Here is a 22,215-nt window from a genome sequence, read left to right on the forward strand (position 1 = left end):
AAAAAAGTTCCCTCAAAAACCTGTTAGGAGTACGTTTCAGGCAATTTAAAGTTGATTGGTAGTGACTTTTTTTTTGGTCCCTAACATTCATCGAGCTCTGGACTTAGTAATTTTTTTTCCGTTTCGGTAGTGACACTACCGAAACGAAAAAAAAATTGTTCCCCCAAAAACCTGTTAGGAGTACGTTTCAGGCAATTTAAAGTTGATTGGTAGTGACTATTTTTTTGGTCCCTAACATTCATCGAGCTCTGGACTTAGTAATTTTTTTTCCGTTTCGGTAGTGACACTAGGGACATCAGGGATCTCCATGTATGGGAATACAAGGGACAAGGACTGACAGATGCAGAGATCTCCATATATGGGCATATCAGCATGCCCATATATGGGAATATAATGATGACATCAGAGATCTCCATATATGGGCATAAAAAGTTCAAAGACTGACAAATACAGAGATTTCCATATATGGGCATATCAGTCAGATCGGCGGTGCGACGTAGGTGTGAAGGCCGCGTAGCAGCCCAAACCTTTAGTCATGTATAATCATGTATAATGGCTGAGCGTACCGAGGACCTGTACTCAGCACCAGCGTTACTGAGCAGTCACGGGCGTGGCCGCTGACCTGAGGAACATTTATATAGCGGTCCACACAGGAGAAGGTGGCTGTCCTCTGTAGAAAATCCAAGCTCAAGAACAGTAACAACTTCCAAAAGGTGTATGAGTCATGGCACACGTAACGGCTAGTGGACCTAAACGTCAGGGCCTTGCTGCATGAAATACCGGCTGGGAAGGACTTTTATATATGGCTGCTAACAGGCGGCTGGTGAAACGGATTCCCTCGGGACCCGGTGATGTGTGTTAAAGGCAAGACCACTTTGGTAGAGGTTTAGGTTGTGTAGTTACCTTGGGTGAAACAGCGCCCCCTGCGACGTCGTATGGACGTCCAAAACGGACGTCCATACGACGTCCCGAGTCCTCCCGAGACCTCCCTCAGTCAGCTACTTACTGAGATCCTGACTCAGACGTCGACTCAGAATCACATGACTATGGAGATACTGTGTACCAATGTGCGTGTTTTTTGGACAGAATCTGAAGGAATAATCTCGAAAAATGTATTTCACATAAGTCGGCCTCCTGGTGGCGCTGTAAAAAGCAGATGTGAGAAATGCAGTGTAGATGTTTTTCCTTGGCCTCAAGGGTGTGCGTGCAAAGTTACACGCAGATCGGTGCAGTTATAGTTAAAAATGCAAATCGGCCTGTTATAGTGCCACCATGAGGCTGATTTTAAAATTTTCAAGTGGCATTTCTTCCTCGGCCTAGTGGGAATGTGTGTGTGCAATTGTATGGAAATGGCAAGCGGCGTTCATGATTTGAGGCAGTTTGTTCAAAACGGACCAATCCTGCGAACTTTGGAAGCCAACCTTAGCCAATGAGGATGCAATATGGGAAATCGGACAGATCCGGGTTGATCACATGACTATAGAGATACTGTGTACCGATTTGCACGTTTGGTTAAAAGCTGTAGGTGTAATGGGAAAAAATGGGTTTTGCACAAATCGGCCTCCTGGTGGCGCTATGACAGGCCCATGTGAAAATGTGGGGCAGAGGTTCTGAATTGGCATCCAGGGAGTGGGTGTACACAGTTTCGCAGCGACCGGGCCAACGGTGCCGGAGATTAGCTGGTAACACACAGACAGGACACACGGACACACGGACGGACGGACGGACGGACAGGGGGAAAAACATACTCTCTCGCCATGCCTTTCGGCCTGACGGAGACAATAATAATATACAGTAGGCCTACATTCCTAAAAAAAAACACACACACAAAACCAAGCCTTGTTGTAGGTCAACTTGTCTATTTAATATATAAAATACGGGTAAAACATACGCAAAAAGGGGAGGATAAGAAGGGACAAATGGATACTTTGGTACAATAACAAACACTTCTTTTGTAAAAGCAGTATAGAATTTATAATAACATATCAGTGCATACTTTATTTATGAAAATATACACAAATTGTATATCATTCTCCAAAAACAAAACAAAAAAAACAAAAAAAATCTTTACAACAAAAAGCAGACTAGTCAAACACAATATATTAGCTATAATTTATTTAAAACTTTTTTTCTTCATTTTCTTTTAAATATTTATTTCTGTGTGATGTATATTTGTGTTGACATTACATTTCAATATTTTATTCCCTATAACAAGAATCATTCTTTGCTTGTTTTAACGCCCATGCATCGACATACATCATCGTGTCAGAAATAAATTACATGTGTCACTCCCCCCCACCCCTCACACCCCCACCCCATGTAACCACGTGTGTAGACTAGTAGGGGTTTGTACATAGGACTAAAAATTGCAGCATTGAACTGGTCACTGTACTCAACCCGCTTACGGGTGATTTATACTCAGTTTGGAGCTGGTGTTGCGCATCGAAAATAGCCAATCTACAAGCTCACAACGTGTCACACTGCGACATGTTGTGAGCTTGTAGATCGGCTATTTTCGGTGCACGACACGGCACGGGACCAAGTACAGATCAGGCATTAGCGCTCGTGTGTCTGTAACCTCACTTGTACTAATATCACTATATGGTTTGGGATTTTTTTTTGTTGTTTTTTTTTGTTTGTTTGTTTCATGTCATAAAATCGTGCAATATTAGTAACACCCTTTTTGAAGAAAAACTAAAGAGAAACAAGAAAAAAATGAAAACAAATGAAAACAAAATATATTTATATATATAATAATAATATTAATAATAATAATAATAATATTAACCATAATAATAATAATAATAACAAAATAAAATTCCAAATAAAACAAGATCCCTAAACTACACACACAAAAAAATAAACGCTGAATAAAAGGTCAAAGTTGTCATCTCTATATCATCCATACAGTTACCATAAGCAATGGTTGTGATAGTGATGATAGTAATCATAATAGTAATATCAATTATCATAGAACAATTATAATGAAAACATACGATAGAACTGTCACCAGCACAAATTAACACTGGAAAGTGATTGAGATTTTCTAAACATCATTATACATGAGGAAATATGGAGGGCGGTGGGGTTATCATGGGGGTGTAGATTCTCAACACTTTCTCAAGAGGATTGTCTTTCCGTTTTTGATTACAGCGACCCCTATCAGGGCTTTGTACAACACCTCGCTTGGCCATACAGCTAACACCCCTGAGTGCCAAATAAAACTACATCCCCCAGAAGTTCATTCTCAATAAACGCCATTATACTTTGTTTTATGACAGCATGGCTTGTGGCTCTACTCAAGATTATGGCTACCTAACAAAAGCCTTCGGAGAAGGATCAACATTTTTGTTCAAAGCTCAGGGCACAACAGTCTTACAGTCTAAATGTGTTTGTATACACTCAGCGATATAGGTTTACTCTTTCACTCTCTCAGGCAAACCGCTCATATAAACTTTGACTGGCTGCTCAGTCCCTACGTCAACAACTACACAGATAAAACAAACAAACAAAAAGCAACAATTTAGAGCCAATGTCAAGTCGCTTAAACCTGCTATTCTGGACGGAGTTTACAGAAAAAGAATGTGTACAGTATGTGATGTCTGAAAGTGTGTGCGGCTGCCATATTAAGGTTAGGCTTGTAGGGGGTCGAAGTAAGGAAAATGAACTTTCCATGACAGATATTGCTGTTATATGTGATAATTACAAAGTCAACTAGTCTAAGTTGGATTTTGGTTGGATTATGAGTACCTCCGTTTTTTTATATCCAATAACCAAATTCTGCTTCCAAAGCTTTTAATGAGCAAATGGATTATCAGCACTGTGACTGAGCACTTTCAGAAAAAGTTAAATGAATTTGCACTTTTGACCTTTTTTTGTCTCTCTACCTCCAATTCACATTAATCGCACATTTATAGAATACAAAAATGACATCCTTCATAGTTCACAAAATGCACAAATGCACTATAACCATTTTAAGAGTTTAACCTTTTCATGATAAAAAACTACAGCTGACCTGTGACAAGTAAACAAGAGATCTTTTAAATATACATACATGGCTTAAGCCTGAGTTATACTTGGTTGCGCATCATGTCTTGCACTGAAAACAGCTAACATGTAGATCAGCTGTTATCGGTGCGAGACACTGACGCACAATTTAGTATAAATCAGGAGTTAGTGTCTAAAGAGTACACTGTAAATTGCTCGCTGCCCCTGGACAACTTGAACAAAAGAAGGGACCGGGGAGTCCTTGGCTCACTGAGTGTGTGTGGTGTGTGTTTGCTGTGTGAATCTGTCTGTCAGTGGGTCTAAGGAGTCATCTGGGTTTTTGTTTTGCTTCTTTTTTTGCAACAGGAAAGAGGGTGGATGGGGTGTTAAAGTGCGCTCAATTAGTACTAACCATTGCTTATTCAAACAGTCACCACAGCTATTGTAGCCTACTAAAGTTCTTCCCTTTCTGCCTCTAAAGCACCCTCTCTTGGCTTGTCAGCATATTACACCTTAAGTATACGCATAAAGACATCCACTGAGTATCAGCACTTCAGCTTGTTTTTTTTTTTTTCTTTCTTTCTTTTTAAGGGATATCCTGCCGAATATAAAATTATCTTATGTACAGTCCCTGTTATCTGTTGTAATCCCCTGCTTTGGATGCAGAGCTCTGCGCTCGCTTGCTACTGTCTCAAGCTGCTAAATATATATTTGTATAAGTTCTACATTTATTTACCTTCAAAACACCCTTCACCATGTCATACAAAAGCCACGAAGAAGGAGAACAGATTGCTTATATACACGGTACCTGTGTCTTTTCTTTGAACAACAACAACGGTGGGCTATTCAAACTGTATAGAATCCTTCAGCAAAAATAAAAATGCCATCATGCATGTTGCAGGTGTGTTCAAGGATCAACGTGAGAATGAGTATTTGTCAAATTCAAGTTGGAAAAAAGGAGCATTTGAGTTCATGAACACACACGCACACGCGCACGCACACACACACACACACACACACACACACACACACACACACACACACACACACACACACACACACACACACACACACACACACACACACACACACTCTCTCTCTCTCTCTTTCTCTCGCCTGCTCAGCATCTGTAGTTGACATGATGTGTCAACTACAGAAAAAGAAAAAAAGAACTCAGTAACAAATGATGTTCCTGGTTTTACATTGAGTTAAACAGAAGACAGGGGCCCCTACTAGTTAACAGGGTATACTGCCTGTCTACAGAAATTAATCAGAATCAGAATGTCGCCTTGGATAGATTAGTGTCTTTCACCATTCTTAAAATTCAAAATCTAAAAATAAATCCAATCTCTAATGATGATCAACAGTCAGACAGGAGAACAAAACATCAGTGAACACGTTAAAAAGAGCAAAATGGCCCAGTCTCTTAAAAAGTAACAGTAAAAGTAACATCTAGGTCTACTATACAATTACAGTCCTGCCATTGTATACAAAAATGTGATCTCATTTGGTTGTATATGTTTACAACAGAGCAGTGCAGCCACTTTAGGGACCTAACGTGGATAGTCAGTGGATGATCAACAGGGCATCGAATGAGAGTGTACTTTATAAATCGTTGCTGTCCGGTGGAAACCTTGTATGTCCAAAACTGTTCCTTTTTGATTATCATTTTAAAAACATTTTTATATAGTGAAACTAGACGATCTACAATCTCAAAACGCGTTGCATTACGACATGCTGTGAGCTCGTAGATCTGCTATATTCACTACTTTTGTGTGACACACTTTTGTACGATGAAGTAGGGCACTAATTTACTTAAACATTTGAAACATAGAGGTACGAGGTTTCTTTCCGACAGCAACATGTTTATGAATTTTGTATGGAGGGTGAACCAAGCACCCAGTCAAGCTGTCAAGCTTGCCTCACTCTATATTAAGGACAGGCTTACAACCGGCCCATTCTCAAGTCCAATTCATCAATCATAATAATTCCATATAATAAAACATATAATCCCTGGTTTGGTGGCTCAACCCCTTCAGGGTTTTGTGACTGTGTCTGTGGGAGTGAAAGAGTACACGAGTACAAATGTGTATACGCATTGTCATAAACATTGTCATTGGTGGCCACGCATACACACGTGAGAGACAGAATATGTGTGAGCATGCTTGAGTGTGTGTGTGTGTGTGTGTGTGTGTGTGTGTGTGTGTGTGTGTGTGTGTGTGTGTGTGTGTGTGTGTGTGTGTGTGTGTGTGTGTGTGTGTGTGTGTGTGTGTGTGTGTGTGTGTGTGTGTGTGTGTGTGTTTGTGTGGTGTGTGCTTGGTACATGAGAGTGTGAGGTCAGCATTTCCTGTGTGGTGGATAACTAGGTAGATGGCAGGCATTTCTGTATGTAGAAGGAAGGAGAAAGGGGGGCAAGGGATGGGGGACATGTACAACAAGCCACAAATACACATCTCCATCCACCATCCAACCATTCATCCATCCGTCCGTCCGTCCGTCCGTCCGTCCGTCCATCCATCAGTCTCTAGCCATCTCTCTATGTGACCCAGGCGTCCAGTCTCATTCTCTTGACATTGGCCCCATCCTGGTCCTGGGGGTCGGCCGAAGAGGGCCGCAGGAGGACCATGGTCGGTTGCTGCACCCCGGATGTTGCCTGATGGTGGAAGTCGGGGGGCCCCCCTCGTCCCTGGGCCCCGTCGTCCCGGTCGCTCCCATCGTATGAGCTGCCATTGCTGCTGAGGCTGTCAACGGGTGAGCGCCCCTGGGTTCCAGGGTCCAGGCGGAGGCTGCCAGGGTAAGCGGCGGAGCCCAGGCCTTGGCAGCCCCCGCCTCCGCCGCCAACGGAGCTGGGGGTGCTGCGGTCGCGGTTGGGCGAGATGGGTTCTGACTTGATGTTGATGTTGGGGTTTGTGTTGACTGTCAGCGTGGCGCCCTGAGGTATGTGACCCATCGGCCTGCAAGGATGGACAGAGAAAGGAAACGAAAGTGTGACGGAGAGATATTTGAACATGAGCTCTGTTAACCCATTAAGACCTGAGGCCGATTCTACAAATGTCTTCTAAATTCTCAAACTTTTTCGTGTCAATGTATTTGGCCGCGAACCCCCATCTGCGAATGTTTTGTGCCAGGGACCCCCAGAAGAGAAGATTTGTGTTTAAAAATTCAAAATTGCCAGGGACCCCCAGAAGAGAAGATTTGTGTTTAAAAATTCAAAATGATTCAGAATTAAATTATTCAAACATTTTTTTCAAGAAAGAATTATTCAAGATTTTTCAAAAATGTTCAAAAATAACAAAAGTGATGCACTGTGAGCTTGTATATCTGCTGTTTTTGAGAAATACTGTTCTAAACCACTGTTCCAAATTCTAAGAGTTTTCTGAAAAACGTATGTTGCTATAATATATATATATATATATATATATATATATATATATATATATATATATATATAGCAAAAATCTATAATCACACAGATGCTTTTCCGGTTTTAATGGGTTAAAAATCCATACAAATCACACCACACATCTCTTCAGAAGTTTAGAAAACAACATGTGTACAGTACACCATAAGCAGCGATGACAGCTAGTATTGCAAAAAGACATGATAGCAACCGGCAGATTAATGAACTGTACAGTTGACTCAATAGGCGGATAAGCATATTGAGTCAACTGTACATGATGAATATTCTATTATACACTCTGGGTTTTTCTTAAAGACATATAAACACAGAACCAAGCCACCGAGACTGGGCCATATTCTAGAACAGCAGGTGAGGCTATTGTCATAAACCAGCACAGCAGGGCTGATGGTGATGGACATGGATTCAAAACACAGACAAGAGACACAACAAAGACAAACAGGGCGAGGTGGGTCTTTGAACAGGTGAGGGCCGAGGGCCACATGAAGCTGTCTTAACCGATTAAGGCCTGAGGTTCCGATTCTACAAATGTCTTCTAAATCCTATAACAGTTTTCTGAAAAAACATATGTTGTTATATCAGTGGTACCTTTTCATGCAACGACCCCCAAAATTAGGCCTATATTGTATTTGGCCGTCGACCCCCATCTCACAATATTTTGTAATAGGGACCCCCAGAAGCAATGTTTTTGCGTCTTGGAGTCAAATATTTGCACCATTTTTTTTTTCAAAAATAGCAGATCTACAAGTATTAATAGTAGTAGTATATTGTATATCTACTATTTTTGAATAGCCAAAGTATAAAATAATGGTTTAAGTGGTTACAACAGATATGTTCCCGGTTTTAATGGGTTAAAGAGGAATGTCCCCGACAACTGCACATAATTGGCGTGACTCTGACATAGGCTAGGGACGAGGGACTTCAACGTCATGGTTTCCAAAAGTATAGATAGACTTATGTAAATATGTTGGTTTATAAGCAGTGCAAGAGGGTGCAACGGGGGTGAACGTTTCAACCTGTAGATGGCAGCACTTGCAACAATTAATGGCTATATTTTTGGTTTGACATCTTCTTGGAAATGTTAGTTGAACCCATGACTAGTAATAATGACGCATATGACAAGGTACAAAAACATTATTTCTCTCTCTCTCTCTCTCTCTCTCTCTCTCTCTCTCTCTCTCTCTCTCTCTCTCATATCCATTCAAGAGAGAGAATTAAGGATACAGGATATAAGTGAAATTGGAAGAGATGACACACAACATTGGAACTGGAACACTATACAATTAAAGATGATACATTTTTTTTCTTTGATGGGGGGTTCTCTCTCCTGATTGGATAAAATTGACATCTTGACCTAAAAAAAATGTTCTGTTTACTAAAGAGTTGGAGACCCCTGTACTAGAGCTATAGAGCTTTAGTACTATATGTTTTACTTACTATATTTCTAAATAATTAATAAAGAGCTTTAACTTTTAAAAGATTTTAAAGTGCATGCCTTTTTGATCAAGCACTGCACAGAAAGATCTAGTGTCCAAACCCCATGTGTTTTCATTTGAGTTGAGCAGAGTGGGGCCTATCACTGTGGTTGACTCTTGCCTTTGACTATGCACTCTGACTGGCTGCTTGGCGCCGTCGACAAGATTTTACAGCAAGTGCTCTCCCCCCTCAGCTTGACACGCTGAGTGTGGTCTATTCGATTTGAAACTCCCAATTACTGCATTTTCCCTTTGGGTATGTCCTAATATGGGACATCATGAGCCATCCATAACATCTCTAATATTCCCTCAATTACTGCTAGATTGAGAGGGGGAAAGGAGACGACTGGATTTAAGATAGGAAACCTCTAGGCAATTTGAGTGCCTAGCATGCATATTCACTCACTGGCTCCCATTCCAGCTAACCTCATACACAATCACATGTGCGCACGCACGCACGCACGCACGCACGCACGCACGCACGCACTCTCAGACACCTAACACACACACACACGCACGTGTGCGTGTGCGCGCACGCACACACACACACTGTCAAATCCCCTTGACGGTGAAACTCACTCTGTCTCTTGGTGTGCCACTTTATCAAACCCTGAGCTTTGCATTATGGACCGGTACAGGTAGATGGATTATGGTGCCACAGGGGTGCTGTTGCTATGGTGAGTAAAAATGGCAGAGTCAGCGGGCCGGTGACAGTGATGAAGGCGAGAGCGCGGGCTAGCCCCAAGCGCTAACACAGCCAGTACAGCCAGAAGCGGAATACTTGGTTACAGTACGGTGCAGATGAGTACAGCCGCATTTCCCCAAAACACTGTGATTTCTGAGGACTTCTACTGCACTGGTTGGCATCGCATATGGTGTTTTGCGGTAAATGAAATGTCAACGAATAGTAGTTGAAAAACACCATATACTCTGTGTTGGGGAAAATAAATAATCCAACCTAAATCACAGAGGAGTCTGTCAGCAAAAGTGTTATTTTTTGCTAGCAAAGGATTTAAGTGAAGTCCAATCTTTTATATACCATAATCTGTTAATGTTCTGCTATCAACCAATGGAATAGGTATGACATTGTTCAAATCATTGGCATCTTGTTCAAAGGAAAGTGAGGATGAGAGAAATGTGAGAGTCAGTAGAACAGTGTTTTTTGGGAAAGCGTGTTGTAGATGTGCTAAAGTAAAGGGAGTACAATACCAGCAGAGGCCATCCTCCCTGCCAAAGAGCAAGTTGGATTGAGAGGCCATGCTGTAGAGGGATTAGAGAAAGAAACAAGCATGTTTAAAAACCTATCACTGGATGGGAAAGAGTGGGTGGGTAGACAGTGATGTGCTCTCCAGAAGATGGTTACCATAGAAATGGAAAAACTAGATCAATCGCACACTGTAGTTAAATGTGTTTGCAGTCTGGCCACTGTGCAGAAACTAAAACTAACTGAAGTCTTGTAGCTTTGTACTGTGCAGGTGTTGCATACTGTACTGAAATGTTGTTATAGTCCTTCCAGGGAGTAAAGTTAAATACTGCATAGCCAAAGGAAAGTTTTCAATGTGTTTTACACTGTGATTCCCTACTCTGTAGTTTGGACAAACACACCAATCCTTCTAGGAGTTAATAGATTTGCCTGGACCAGCTCTGATAGCATATGTGCATTGTGCCCAGCAGACAAATAGTGTGCCCTGTAAGCAATTTAACCATGCTTGCAGTGTCTGTAAATGGTTTTCCTCAACGACAACAGAGAGTTCAGAGAGAGGGAGAAAAAGAGAGAGAGGGTGTTGGGGTGGAGACAGGGAGACATAAACAGAGGGTGAGGGAGGGAGTGAAGGGGAATAACAGACAGACCGATAGGCATAATACTAAGTGCGAGAATCACGTGTGCAAAAAACTGTGTAACACACAAAACAAAGTAAGACTCAAATCTCATCACACAATCTACCTAATCCACTATGTTGCATCGATAGTGCATCATATTTGCAAAAACAAATACGCACACACATGTGGTGTAATCAAATACAAAAGAAGACAACAAGGACACGAGACAGTTGCAGACAGACAACTTCCCTAAAGATGTTCCCTATCTGTGTCTAAACATTTTCTCTACTGGAGGCCCCGATGCTCCACCTCAGTAATAAAACACACACACACAGCTTCTGTATCACATCATGCTCAACCCGCCATGAGAGCAACAGCCAACCGGAAAGCGATTCTGTAAGCAAGCAAACAAGTCAAAAAAGCGAGGCAGGGAGGCCTCCGTTTGACATTAACATTTAGATTGGGGGGTCAACAGATGTGCGGCGAGCGCTATAGCGGGCCTTGACATGGCAAAGGCAAGTGATTGGCCCCTCGGCAGAGGGAAGAAGTGAGGGACGGAGAGGAGAGGAGGAGACGGGGGAGAACGAGGGGACCGACAGAAATAATTTCCTCTCGCCTCCTGTGGTGAGGTAAACCGTGGATGACAGCGAATGTGAGGCTCGCAGCCAAGCCGTCAATCACTCTCTGATTGGAAGTGTTTGCTTGCTGCGAGGCCGCTGTGTGATGAAATAAAAAACAAACCACTGGTATCTGCTCTAGGTTATTCTTCCACCACATTAGCGTGGTGTTAGCCATACTGGCACAATGTGCTACAGTATGTCTGCTCTAGGTTATTCCTCCACCACATTACCGTGGTGTGACCCATACTGGCACAATGTGGTACAGTATGTCTTCTCTAGGTTATCCTTTCACCACATTAGCGTGGTGTTACCCATACTGGCACAATGTGGTAGGGTATGTCTTCCCATTAGGTGTTAAGGGCCTCCCTATCGTCCCTATTCCGGGCATGTCATAATAAGCGACACATTTTGAGCTTGTAGATCAGCTACTTGAAATTGGTGGAGGGGGAAAAAAAGGAGGGACTCAAGTAAAGACCCCTGGGGGACACTGGTCAACAAATTATATAGGGTTTAAGACTTTAAGTGGCTAAGCACCATTTGGTTTAGCAATGGTAGAAGTACGCTGTAATGACGATCTGCTCTGCTAGTTCCCCACCTGCTATAAAGCAGGTGGTGAGTTCTAACTGCAGTGATGCATCTGCAAAATGATGCTTAAAATGATTCTCACCTCACATTCAAAAGGATCTTTTTTTAAAAAGCGCTCATAAACTTTGAATGATGTACAGGTATATGTCAATGAATTAGGAGCCTACTTCAGAGAGGCATCTTAAAAACCGATGCCATGCCTTTACATTAAAGGTCATACAGGTCATACAGGCATCAAAGCAACAACAAAATAATCAGTAATATCTGTATACTGGTTTAGTGTGAATGTGTGAACACTTTCATTTGGAATTTCTTTGATATGATCACATCCAGGGAGCTGCTTCTGACATACTCTTTGTTCATGAAAATGACGAAGAACATCACCTGCTGTGACATAAGACCTTTATACCACACGTGAACCCTTCTTCTTTGTATACATTTAAGGCCTACAGTATGTATATTGATAAAGGGAGAGCAGACAGCCTTGCAACGACAGGCATGAAACCAACATTGTAAATATTGATTTATTGTGATATAAAGATTTGTTTAAAAATGTGACTACCATATGCTTGAATTTGTTTAGGCTTTTTTTTTAAATGCCATGGGCACATAACTGAGCCTAGCAGCTACAGTATGGGCCACATAACTTGACAGAAACAATCATGCACTAAATGCTCAATTCTAAGTCATTCACCTGAGGTTAGCAGCAAAACTGGAGATGCAGTTAGCCATATCCCCATTCTGTTTGTCTGCACCCCACATGCTGTGGATAAAAGGGAGGAAACAACAAAGAAGCAGTTAGAAACTGCTCGCCCATGGCTGGTTTAGTTTAGCAGCAAGCCGTACCCAGGGTCAGGGTAGACAATTAACATAACACACTATAGACTAATCAAAATACATTACATTTAGACTATTGCTGGTTCATCTACACAATTAAGTAATCAGTAATCGTTTGCATTTATTAAGTAAAGATTCTAAATCTTTAGGTTGGCTGGCAAAATTGCGTAAAATACTGTAGCTTTAATCATGGCTTGTAGACAAATCAGTTAGCTTACGTACATGCCGTGTTGTAGAATACAATTACAGTGTCTACAGTACATGTCTACTAAGCATCACTAGCTAGTAGTAGCATAACGCGAAAGACTAGCAGCCTAGCCTAGCTACAGTACATCAGAGATCTGGGATTCCAGTGGGACCTGGAGCTGTGAGTTATCTAGGTCACCAGATAGATGAATCAACCGCAGTGAGGATGATATTGCGGCTTTGTACATGAGAAATGCCTCAAGTAGGTTATGTGCATGTGTTGCATCTAGCATAGAAAGATATCACACGCATGCCTGAGAGGACATTGTTTGCCTATATGCATATTAAGTCACTAATAGTCACTATTGGTCACAGACTTCTGAGGGAAGGTCTGGAGTCAGCCTTGTTAGACCTCAATCAATGCAGCTGACAAGAAATCGGGGAATCAGTCTCAATGATGTTTGGTTGAAGCAATGTTAAACTTTGGTAGAACTTTGGTTCCAAATACTGTCAATCTGTTGATTCTCTGCTCCATGAGCAAGAAACTGGTAGTAGTGATTCCATTCACTCTCATTGCATGGTGAGACAGATCTCAAAATCACACCTTTAGGACATAAACTAAATAATCTGATTCTGCCAAAGTATAAAAAATACAGTCCTGGTATGTAATTTGGGGAAAGTGAAATGGCTGTCTTCATGTTACCCTTCCTGGAAGTTGTCTAGCTTAAAAAATAAAAATAAATTAATTAATTACCACTATCAGTTTAACGCTAGTGATGTGTTGAAATGTTTGCCTATAGGTGAAATAGGTGGGAAAATGTACATACCAGGACTCATTTTCTAAATATGTACATAATCTTTTTTTTTTTTTAAATTGGCTTTCATTTATTTGCTATCATTTTTTTAGACCTTTTTCACCAGACAGTGTATGAATCGCCCATGATATAATTCCAAATATTATTATATACTATTATAAAGATAATAGTATATAATAATATTTGGAATTATATCATGGGCAGGTAGCCAACACCAAGGTTGTACAACCAAAGTTCAACATGGATTTAACAACTTAAATCCTCTAGTCTTAGTGAAACAGACTTGAGTTACAACTGTACTTGGACTGCTTTGTTCCGTCTACACAAAATCTCTTTGCCCAAAATAGCCGATCTAGACGCTTATGCTGCGTTCACACTGACATATACAAAGGATACAAAGATACAAAGCTACGCAGCATATTTGTAGCTTAGTATCTTTGTAGCTGAAGTTGAAGCCAGCTCAACTTTTTTGTAGCTTTGTAGCTGTTGTAGATCTTTTGTAGCAGCTACAAACGTCGGACGCATCTTTGCATCTTCATGTCGCTGGCTTACAGTGAAAAAGAACAGTAGCCTCTATCTTTGTGTCTGCCAGTGTGAACGCAGCATTATAGATGCTGCTATTTTTGGCAAATGTTCCCCGAAGAAAAATGCTGGGGTTCTCACTTCCTCTGAAGTGGTTAAGTTGGTTGACCAAAGAAAGGGAACTTACACCAAGTTACTGAGGGACGCCAAGCTGAGCTGCTGGGGCTGTTGCTGTTGTTGCTGCTGCTGGGATAGTGCTGGTTGCTGCTGCTGCCAGGCAGCCATGTTGCCGGGCAGCAGTCCTGATGGTGTAAAGGTCTGGAGCGCTGTTAGGTCTGCACTGGTCAACTGATACTCTGAGGGGCGAGGGCGAGAGAGAGAGAGAGAGAGAGAGAGAGAGATAGGGGGTGAAATGAGAGAGTGGAATGTTTCACATCATGCAACTTTCTGGTGTATCAATATTAATTACGTCTAATCCATATTAATGTAGACCTTTGAAGTGGAATCACTCCAGAACTGCTCACTCTACAGTGAACAAAGTGAATATTCATGGCAGCTTGGTGGTGTCACACTCTTAAGTGTCTATAGCTTGTGATCTGCTTTCCACAGAGAACGTAACACAGAATTTTACCAGTGTTACTTGTTATTACATGACTCATTTGCCCTCACAACGCACTGTACATAGGTCAGTTGATGATTAATTGTCATACAAGTAATTGTGACTTACAATTTAATTGTGTTTTTGCCATCGGAACATATAAATAAACATTACATTTCTGTTGGTCTTTTAAGGCTTTTTAAATAAAAAGTGCACAGGGCAGATAATGTCAAATAATTCAATGTACAAAGAAATGACTGACAATGACTGGTACCAATAATCAAAAATAAATCATGTACTTTGGCCAAAATAAGCCATATTTAATAATTGCAGAATTTCAAATGTGCTTAAAAATAGCATACATAGCCGACCTACAAGCTTAGCTCACAACGTGTGAGCAAAAGATTCATTTATACAGATGAATGTAAACGATTCTGACGACTATGCAAAATAATTGCGATTATCTCAAATAATTGTGATCAGGCGACAATGATGTGCTAATTGTGACAGAAGCTGTACATAGAGCTAGTGTATCACGGCCTGCCATGCTGCTAGGCTCACCGGTGGTGTTGTAGCCCGTCTGCATGCTGGAGAAGGGTGCTAGGAGACTGGGGGTTGCCACGGAGACCACTGGCGTGGTGAGCGCCTGCGCCACCTGAGAACCGCCTAGCCGCTGAGCATTCTGGGAACACAATCAAAAAATGGAGTTGAATAGTGTGACAAAAAGAGCGGAAGAGGGGGACAAAGCGGTTACTCACACACTGATACAGTGGAATGTTGTGATAGTTACAGTATACCATAGAAAAGTTGTCATTCATCCAGACCTAGTGGATTGGATTCATTATTATGGTTCAGTAGATTAATTGTGAATAGCTTTTTGTTTGACATTTACCAGCAAACCAAATCTTGTATTTGTTCACTTCAGTGTTATGGCTCTTTGTCGTGAGAAAAGTAGTTCCAGCACCAACGTCTTTTGTGTTTTGTTACCCTTATAAGGCCTGGGTGCAGAAGTTCATAACAAGTTCTCAATGGCAGTAATGATAATGGGTAGCATGTGGAGCTACAGTATACTGTATTACATGCTTTCCAAGACTGCAGAGTGAATCCAGAGACATTGTTATTGGGGTAAGAAAACAATCCCATTATAGGCCTAATCAATGTGCTCTGCTTTGAGTAGGGCTTCAAGTGAAGTAAGTTTCATTGTAGAGAAGGCTTAGAACAATGCAAGCACTGACACTTCAAATGTTACAAATGTGTTTATACTACGTTATGAAAGACACCGGAGAGTGTACTACCAATGACTGGTGATAGAGAAAAATATTTTTACTTCAATTCTTTGCATTTGTTGCAAAGTTTGGGTTTGTGGAAAATAGAGTGAATACAGATTACAAATTAAATAACAAAATTGATACAGAGGCAATAAGTCATTCAAATAAAATTGCCATTTGCTGGACTGCCCTTTGCCTTCACAGGGCAGTATAGAAATGTCATTCAGCGTAACAGACAATTCAGTGTTTCCTATACATTTGCCATCACAAATGTTTGGTGCGTTTGATGTTCACACGTTTCTGCAACGTAAACGTGTGACATGAAAAGTGCGTCACATCTCCTGGTGATGCTGGCTACACTGTCGCCAGGGGTGGGCAATCGTGTAATATTGGGGCATCATGGAGGATGGTGTGCATTAACTGATGGAGGATCATGCTGACAAAACTGCATGCATATACTACACGGTGTGTCAGCAAATGAAGTGCACATGCTGAAGGGGTGTGTGTGTGTGTGTGGACAGAATGGCGTGGGTGTGATTGAATATGTTTGAGTCTTGGGAATAGTGTATCAGAAATGTGTGCATGACTTTAGATCACTGGACATGTACGGAATGTACTGTACAGTGTGGATGAGAATATTTGGAGGTGTGAATGCCTTTATTATTAGAAGTATGTGTGTACTGACAGGTATGAGAGGTGTGTGTGTGTGTGTGTGTGTGTGTGTGTGTGTGTGTGTGTGTGTGTGTGTGTGTGTGTGTGTGCGCGCGCGCGTGTGTGCGTGTGTGAGTGTGTGGTGGAAAGTGCATAATTCATATTATATCATAACGCTCACTGAAAATGTTTTCAAGTAAAAAGCAAGATAAAGTTTACATTTGGCTCTATGGTGTCTTTCACGCCATGAGGCACACCATCCTGAACTCTATTCTGTTACTACAGTAATAGCAGTCAGTCAAATGAAACCCATCCATGCACATGCTGAGGGCTACCCACAGTGGATCTGCAGCAGAGCCAAGGAGTCACTTGTCTGGTCAGGTGCCATAGGTGTTTTGTTTTTTTCCCAATACTTTTTTCAACTATCAATGATGAAAAGAGATGGGGAAAATGTACTCTTCTCTCCATGTAAATGGGAACAGTGATTTGATTCACCAGTGTATAAAGTTCCTTTTCCAAATCTGAATGTTGATATTTGCATTTGCATTTTTGTTCTTCCAACACATTTTTATGCTGAGCTCTATGTAGTTTCATGCATTCAGTTGACCCTGAAATTCAGCAATTGATAGAAATAGTAAAATGGTTTCTCAACTAGCTATTTTAACATGTTTTTATGTGCGAATGCATGACATTTGCACATCTCATAACTTGGTCAATATCGGTTTTACTGTGTCAACACGTGAACCTACATTAGAACCCAGCATTGGAAAACATGTTTACACGCTCACAACACCTTTCCACACCCAGGACAGCCAGATGACTCCTCTGCTGTATGCATTCACCAATCAGAAACCCTTTCGCTAGGCCGCGCTAAGTTTACTGTGTGCTCCGATGCTCGCGGTGCTACCAACATTCTAATCATAGCACTAGTGCAAATGACTCAGCCCAGGAGGGATGCATTTGCCAACGGTGTCACAGTCATGCCTGGTGAGATCACACAGTGCTTGACACCACATCCAGAAGGCTAGGAGGAGAAATCTATTCACCTCACTCACCAACTGCAGCTCCTCCTCTGTCTGCGTGGGGGACCCGAGGGACAAGGGGGGGGGGAGGGGGTAGAGAAGTGGAGGGTTATGTTCCTGTACCAAGTTGCTGAAGTAAGGTATATCGAAAGAGTGCAATGTTTTTGACGCCAACTTGGTCAAGAAAGATTCATACTTAACCACATGAACCCTTGCGTCCCTATTCTGGGCATGTCATATTAGACTAACATTCTGCAAAACATAACAGACCTACAAGCTCACCGCGCGCTACAACGCAATGTTTTGTAAGCTTGAACAATCAGCTATGTTTGGCGGAGAGATTTGGTGTAGAGGGAAAAAGTAGATGCCTGGGTAGTACCCTGGTCAACTGAGTATATACGGTTTAAGAATGAGTTTATTTGCAATGCATTTTGATGTTTAAGTGGATGGGGACACTGTTATAGTATGTTTGTAATGTATTGCATTATCAGGTGCAGTTTATTGTTAAAAACTGTGTTCTACACATAAGTTGCCTAGCCAAAATCCAAGGTTTTTGACACCTAAGTAACAATGAGGCTATACACATCTAAAATTTGGAGACAGACAATTATTGGTGAAATATTTATCCTTCATAAATTGAATACATTTTTATTGGCCTTTTAATTAAAACTCCAATATGCCAGATTTCACGTGCACATCATGTGACATGTTGCATCAACCAAAACAACAAACATTATGTTGCATACCTAATGTGTGACTTCTTTTGCTGATGTCATGCAATGTGTTCAGCATCTAAAATAGGCACAAACATATCCTGACCCGGGGCTATATCTTAGAGCATTGGTTCTCAAAAACTTAAATGATCCCATTCAATCCGGGAACGCATCTGTGTCATTTTAGATTTATTTGGCTATTAAAACATAGTAGATACAAGGCAAGCTCATAGTGCCGCGCTATGAGCTTGTAGATCTGCTATTTTTTTAATCGTGAAAATGTGTACAAATCTTTGAATATATATACATTTTCAACTCAAATCTTTGCTTCTGGGGGTCCCTGGAACAAAACATTTTGAGATGGGGAGATCTGTGTGAGTGTAAAGTTGTATTTTTATGTTGATGCTGTAATACTACTAGTACTACTGTAATACAAATTGTGTGTGGTGGGGGGGGATATGTTCTGAGACACAGGAAAGGAAAGGGGGGGTGTGTTTGTCACAGTACATTGGCACATACGTGAAATTTCTCCTCTGCTTTAATCCATTAAGACCGGGAACGCATCTGTGTCATTTTAAGATTTCTTTGGATATTCAAAAATTGCAGATACTGTATCCAAGCTCAGATCTGCTATTTTTGAAAAATCTTAAAGATTTGTGCAAATCTTTGAATATATATCTTTTTTAAAGCGTTCAACATTCTTAACTCCAATATTTGCTTCTGGGGGTCCCTGGAACTAAATATTTTGGGATGGGGGCCCGCGGCCAAATACAAATACAATACAAATATAATATAATTTTGGGGGGGTCCCTGACATGAAAAAGTTTGAGCACCACTGATATAACATCATAGTTTTTTTCAAGGATTTAGAAGACATTTGTAGAATCCCCAGAAGCAAAGATTTGAGTCAAAATGTTTAGCTTTAAAATATATATATATATATTCAAAGTTTTGCACACATTTTCACGATTTAAAAAAATAGCCAAAGTATAAAATAATGGTTATAGCTAAAATCTAAAATGACACAGATGCGTTCCCGGATTTAATGGGTTAACAAATCCTAACTGCTAGGAGCAGCTACACAAGTAAACGTTTAGTGAATGTTTACTAATGCAAAGTGAAATATTGCGGGCCATTGGAAAGTCATAATCTGTACGCTCCCACTCTATGTAAGCTAGATGTTCATTGGCCAATCTCTGTGAGATTCAACCATTAATGTCCCAGTGGGACTGCCATAGTTGTAGTTCTCACCAGCTGCATGAGGCTCTTTCCGCTCTGCGAGGTGATGACCCTCAGGTCTGGCTTGCGGCTGTTGACCATCTGAGGGCTGGGCGGAGGGGGAGACTTGGCCGGAACTACTTTCCCAAGGCTGTTGCCGTTGGAGACGGAGAGGAGGCCAGGAGAAGCCCTGGCACTGATGTAGCCGTTGGCTGGGGAGAGAGAGAGAGAGACAGAGAGAGAATGAGCTTAGATAAGGAGGGCGTGTGTCTACCTTGTGTTCTTTTGTGTGTAAGTGTGCGCCAGTGTCTGTGTGTGTGTCTGTGTGTCTGTGTGTGTGTGTGTGTGTGTGTGTGTGTGTGTGTGTGTGTGTGTGTGTGTGTGTGTGTGTGTGTGTGTGTGTGTGTGTGTGTGTTTGCGCATATACTGTACAAATTTCCCATGGGCCTTCCTAGAAAAAATATGTGTGTATGTATTCTCTTTCTCAAAGCATTTTTACATTAAATCGACGTCCCATTCTCATAACTACTTCCTCTCAGCAGTGACTGAACCACTGAACAGCCTGCTCCATATCTCTTCCATCAATTCATATGACACAGTGCTTGAACTGGTTCGGCACTAAGCAAAAACAAATAGACTCACTCGCTAGCTTCTCACCACCAAGAACTTGAGTTTTTCTCATGACTGTTTTCCAACAATGTGACAGGGCACTTTGGGTTGCGTCCTCTGAACGCGCCCTCTTTTCAAACAACATTTGTCATGGCTAAACACATTCCAACCTCTGATGGTACAACACAAGTGGCACTGTGAGAAACAATAACACAATACGGCTCATGTTTTGTTTCCTTCACAAAACAAAAAGATATGTGTGCGTGCATGTGTATGCGTCCATGTATGTTTTGGTGTGTGTGTGTGTGTGTGTGTGTGTGTGTGTGTGTGTGTGTGTGTGTGTGTGCGCGCGAGCACGTGCACGTGCGTGGGTGGGTACAAGGTGTCAAGACAACATTCCAGGCTCTGCTGCATACAAGGAGGCACATGAACAGGTTAAATCTAAAGAAAAAAAAAAAGAAAGGGAAGTAGAGACAGTTCCTTAACAGACGGCGTGACAGAGACTTGGCCCCGCAGAGGTTAAAAAGAGCATTTGATTCAAACACAACTCACTCTGTCTTTGGAAAAAAGGGACTTTCCCAGCCTTGGCACATGTGTGCACACAGACGCACAAAAACACACAGAGCACTGCAGTCTCTTGGGTATGTGCGTGCGTGGGTGGGTGTGTGTGTGTGGTTGTGTGTGGTAGTGTGTGTGTGTGTGTGTGTGTGTGTGTGTGTGTGTGTGTGTGTGTGTGTGTGTGTGTGTGTGTGTGTGTGTGTGTGTGTGTGTGTGTGTGTGTGTGTGTGTGTGTGTGTGTGTGTGGGTGGTTGTGTGTGGTTGTGTGTGTGTGTGTGTGTGTGTGTGTGTGTGTGTGTGTGTGTGTGTGTGTGAGAGGGGGGTTGGGGTCTGTTGTGCGATAGCAGATAGCAGTGCTCCATGACGCGGCCTCCAGACGATAGTGGCATGTGACGCTGCTTCATCTCACTCACACACACTACATGGAAAGATGTGACATCCTCACCCTCCCAGCCCCCACCCACACACTCCACTGGTAAACACCGCACACTTTTGCGCAAATTACCAATAATTCCTCCCCTCGCCGCAACTCCACACACACCAGCTAACAGAAAACAACAAAGACAACAACAATGACACACTTCCCTCAGAGACCAGCTTAGCAGAGGGGGGGGGGGGGGGTAGTTGAGGAAAAGGAGGGGAGAGGAATGAGAGAGGGGGGTGAGAGAGGAATCTGGAGGAGGTAGGGAGAGAAAAGGAGGAAACTGAGGCAGGAAGAGAATAACTACAGAAAAGGTAGGGTACTAAAGGGAAGGAGGCAAGGGAGAAGACAGAGGAAGAAGCTAGGGGAAAACGGAGGACATTGTTTCCATTATACTGAAGCTTTTGCTAGGACTCAGCTCCCTTAGCACCACACAGTAAAATCCTCAGTGTTAATGGAACCATGTGTAACTCAGAGAGTGTGCACATGTGGATTTGCAGTACACTCTCGGACACTGAGGATGTTACTGTGCAGAGTCAAGTTCATCTCCATTGGTGTCCAATGGAAGCGAGTCGATGACCACTGGCCAAAGTGTAAGGTTCTTCTGGGAACCCCACACGCACTGAGAACAAGTGTGTCACCGGCTCTGATGGGAATTTGTGAACGGTTGTGTGTATGTGTGTGTGTGTGTGTGTGTGTGTGTGTGTGTGTGTGTGTGTGTGTGTGTGTGTGTGTGTGTGTGTGTGTGTGTGTGTGTGTGTGTGTGTGTGTGTGTGTGTGTGTGTGTGTGTGTGTGTGTGTGGGTGAGTGAGTGAGTGTGGAAGGGGTGTCATTAAAAAAGACGATGATGCAAAGGGTACAAGTCTATGGAAACACACACAAACGCGTACT

General features: G+C 42.0%; 1 protein-coding gene across 13 annotated transcripts in view; it reads right to left on the minus strand.

Moving 5' to 3' along the window:
- Nucleotides 1-1,839: 1,839 nt before the first annotated feature.
- The window catches only part of mef2d (myocyte enhancer factor 2d), a 75,808-nt gene continuing 55,432 nt past the window's right edge, over nucleotides 1,840-22,215 (minus strand). For 4 of the 13 annotated variants that reach the window (XM_084053468.1, XM_084053472.1, XM_084053473.1 and 1 more), the window contains 7 exons: nucleotides 19,770-19,948; nucleotides 17,830-17,859; nucleotides 15,426-15,546; nucleotides 14,454-14,622; nucleotides 12,601-12,669; nucleotides 10,090-10,140; nucleotides 1,840-6,941 (listed from right to left, as the gene is read on the minus strand). In XM_084053468.1, the coding sequence (XP_083909594.1) occupies nucleotides 6,524-6,941; nucleotides 10,090-10,140; nucleotides 12,601-12,669; nucleotides 14,454-14,622; nucleotides 15,426-15,546; nucleotides 17,830-17,859; nucleotides 19,770-19,948 (1,037 nt within the window). In that variant the 3' untranslated portion in view covers nucleotides 1,840-6,523. The remainder of the gene's footprint in view (nucleotides 6,942-10,089; nucleotides 10,141-12,600; nucleotides 12,670-14,453; nucleotides 14,623-15,425; nucleotides 15,547-17,829; nucleotides 17,860-19,769; nucleotides 19,949-22,215) is intronic. The other 9 variants (XM_084053474.1, XM_084053475.1, XM_084053469.1 and 6 more) reach the window with 4 other exon arrangements.

This window comes from Gymnoscopelus microlampas (genome assembly GCF_963454915.1).
Source record: "Gymnoscopelus microlampas genome assembly, chromosome: 3".
Lineage (NCBI taxonomy): Eukaryota > Metazoa > Chordata > Actinopteri > Myctophiformes > Myctophidae > Gymnoscopelus > Gymnoscopelus microlampas.